Source organism: Sinohyriopsis cumingii, chromosome 14 (assembly GCF_028554795.1).
Source record: "Sinohyriopsis cumingii isolate HCF-2022 chromosome 14, ASM2855479v2, whole genome shotgun sequence".
Lineage (NCBI taxonomy): Eukaryota > Metazoa > Mollusca > Bivalvia > Unionida > Unionidae > Sinohyriopsis > Sinohyriopsis cumingii.
Window position 1 is genome coordinate 809,196 of NC_142974.1, and position 2,758 is coordinate 811,953.

Below are 2,758 nucleotides of genomic sequence, written 5' to 3' on the forward strand. Positions count from 1 at the left end.
TTCTAGAAAACCTTCTTCTAGGAAATCCACGCGAACAGTATAAATTCTCTCCAATTAACTCCAGTTAGCAATTGCTTAACCTGGACGACATAGTAAGATGCTTGAACGAACATTTCCACTTGTGTTGGCTTTACTATCGCTGTTGGATTTTGGTAAGAAAATATTCTAAATTTGTTGACGTTGTATAACATTTCATAGATAAACTTTTCAGAGTGAAAGGTTTATCCGCATTAAGAAAAGCTTTCAATTTATACAGATTTTTATATTAATAATTAATCTAGTTCACGTAAGTTTTTAGCTTATATTGTGATATATTTTTAAATACCGTGTCTTATCCTTGTGTTAAAATCAGTATCGACATGGGGCCAGTCCAATATATTCTTGCTTTCATAGAAGATATTTTTGATTGAGAAGACTATTTTTGCCGTTTCATTTCTTGTTCTTGGTTAACTTATTAGTTCCGATATGACTTTCTTCTAGACTGTTGATTGTTTCCTTTCCCGAAAAATATATTCGTTGACGGAGGCGTGTAAGAACCCGGTGGGGAGAGGACTGGGGGTGGAGTGGGATGTGTGTAGAGAAATGGGGGAAAACTCATCGTTTGACCTCGTAATCTAATAGTGTGGAAAATAAAAACAGATTTTCTAATAGAGTAATCAATATCGTAACAGTTATATTTAAATGAGTGGTCTTTTCATAACTTTTAAGAAAGAGAACTTGTCAAATAGGCTTCAAGAGGTTATAATTGGAAATACGTTCTGTACTTTATAAACGCTCTAATGATCTGGACAGTTTACACCTGTGCAGAATGAATTATCTATTGAATATATCTGGATGACAGGAACGGTAAACAAATCGAAGTCTGTTACTTTGTAATATGTGAACACAAAATGTTTTCATTTTCCCAAAATTAACATTCTATTTAAAAAAATTTATTTTGGATATTAAAAGCTCGTTATTATTTTTTTTCATCATTTTCCTACGCCATGATCTTGGTTATTTGCACCTTTCAGGCATCAATGGAGGGGCGCCTCCATTGCACACCCACCAATTGGACATTCGGAGGTGTCCAGTGGGAACACCGGTGGGCAAGGACTGTAGTCCGCACACGGTTCCAAGTACCTGCCCGAGAGGGTATCACTGCTACAACCCAAAACAAGGCTTAGGTCTGTGTTGCCCCAACAGCGCTCAAGCCACTTGCCAAAATGGAGGGATACCAAATGGGCGCTGTATACACTCTCTCATTAATCAGTGTGCTGCAGGCTTCTTCTGCCAAGATGTACCTGGCGACAGAACAGGTGTCTGTTGTCCAACTGGAAATGTTCAACCATCACTTGGTAATTCTCTCTCTCTCTCTCTCTCCTTTGTCATAACCAACTTAGTATTCCAAGCTATCATACGTTTGATAGATAAACATTATAAAACAGCTTTAATTATCAGAACAATTATCATATACATCACCTAAACCCCTAGACTGCCGCTTACTAGCTTTAATTCTCATATCAATTTTTCATCGATCAAACAAAGCGATGAGATCAAATATGTGGGAGGAAAATTAAGCATACTGCTTACGACAAAATATATCATAATAAGGAAATGTTTTCATTATTTTCTTCATAGTATCTACAGGAGAAATAACATATGTTTCCACAGGTTCGTGTCCCGTGGTGGACATTGCAACCGCATGTGTGGTATTGCCCGGCGACCACTTCTGTGGATCGGACATCGAATGCCAGCAGGGTCAGCGGTGTTGCCCACATGGCTGCGGGAAGGTGTGCAAATATGTCGGAGATGGCAGTTACAGACCGGGGAAATGAGCGATGCCTGCCTTACATTATTTGACTTAATTTGGACCTTTAACGGTTGTTTTCTGTTTTTGTTTTTTCTGGAAATCCGATAGACATATGATTAAATTCGTTAAAAGGGAAAAGTAGTTATTTGAGATATTTCTTCTTTTGAATTCTCTTTCTATTAATATCTTTATTTTCTCTCTGCTCTCACTTATTTATACTTTACACACGATTTTTCTTTCTTCATATAAAGTACTTCATTTGCCGCATCGCAAATATTTGGATTAATGAACTGTTGTCAATTTTGACATCTGCCGTATTCGGCTTTTGAACAAGTGTGATATAATGTACACCACAGTATCATTAGGGACTCTTGAAATTAGAAAAACAGTATAAAACATTGCCTTTCTTTCTCATCGTTGACACCTCATGTTGTATTGATGGTAAATGTTATCTTTACAAACTAAGAAATAAATGTTTAATATAAATATTGATATTCCTTTGGTATGGAGCATGGCCAAGATGTGAAGCACTATTATGTTATGGCACTGTTGCATTATAACATTCCAGAGCAAAATGGTTGTGATGTCTTTATTGCATATATAATGTTACCGTTTCTTATTTGAGATGGAGCAACTATTCAATGTAATAATGTAATATATACACACATAGACACAAACACAGATATATATATATATATATATATATATATATATATATAGAGAGAGAGAGAGAGAGAGAGAGAGAGAGAGAGAGACAGAGTAAAAAGGGCAGGGACAGATAGAGGTATGTATATCTATATGTATGTCTCTATGTATGTATGTATGTAGGTGTGTGTGTGTGTGTGTGTGTGTGTGTCTGCATGCATGCATGCATGCATGTATACATGCATGCATGTATGTATGTATGTATGTATGTATGTATGTATGTATGTATGTATGTATGTTATTTTTAAATGCAATCTTTTT

The 2,758-nt window shown here is 36.0% G+C and overlaps 1 protein-coding gene across 1 annotated transcript; it reads left to right on the plus strand.

The window, feature by feature from the left end:
- On the plus strand, positions 1-1,930 carry LOC149783077 (uncharacterized). Its single transcript, XM_089931288.1, has 3 exons — positions 1-152; positions 1,014-1,337; positions 1,654-1,930. Exons 1-3 carry the CDS (start codon positions 98-100, stop codon positions 1,815-1,817), a joined length of 543 nt encoding a protein of 180 aa, XP_089787414.1. The 5' UTR covers positions 1-97; the 3' UTR covers positions 1,818-1,930.
- Positions 1,931-2,758: the final 828 nt, after the last annotated feature.

What these genes read in the sequence shown, in the direction of transcription:
- LOC149783077 (XM_089931288.1), top strand. Translation starts at nt 98, where the DNA reads ATGCTTGAACGAACATTTCCACTTGTGTTGGCTTTACTATCGCTGTTG. An exon ending in ACTATCGCTGTTGGATTTTG is followed by an intron (nt 153 to 1,013) that starts GTAAGAAAATAT and finishes TGCACCTTTCAG; the next exon opens with GCATCAATGGAGGGGCGCCT. An exon ending in AAATGTTCAACCATCACTTG is followed by an intron (nt 1,338 to 1,653) that starts GTAATTCTCTCT and finishes ATGTTTCCACAG; the next exon opens with GTTCGTGTCCCGTGGTGGAC.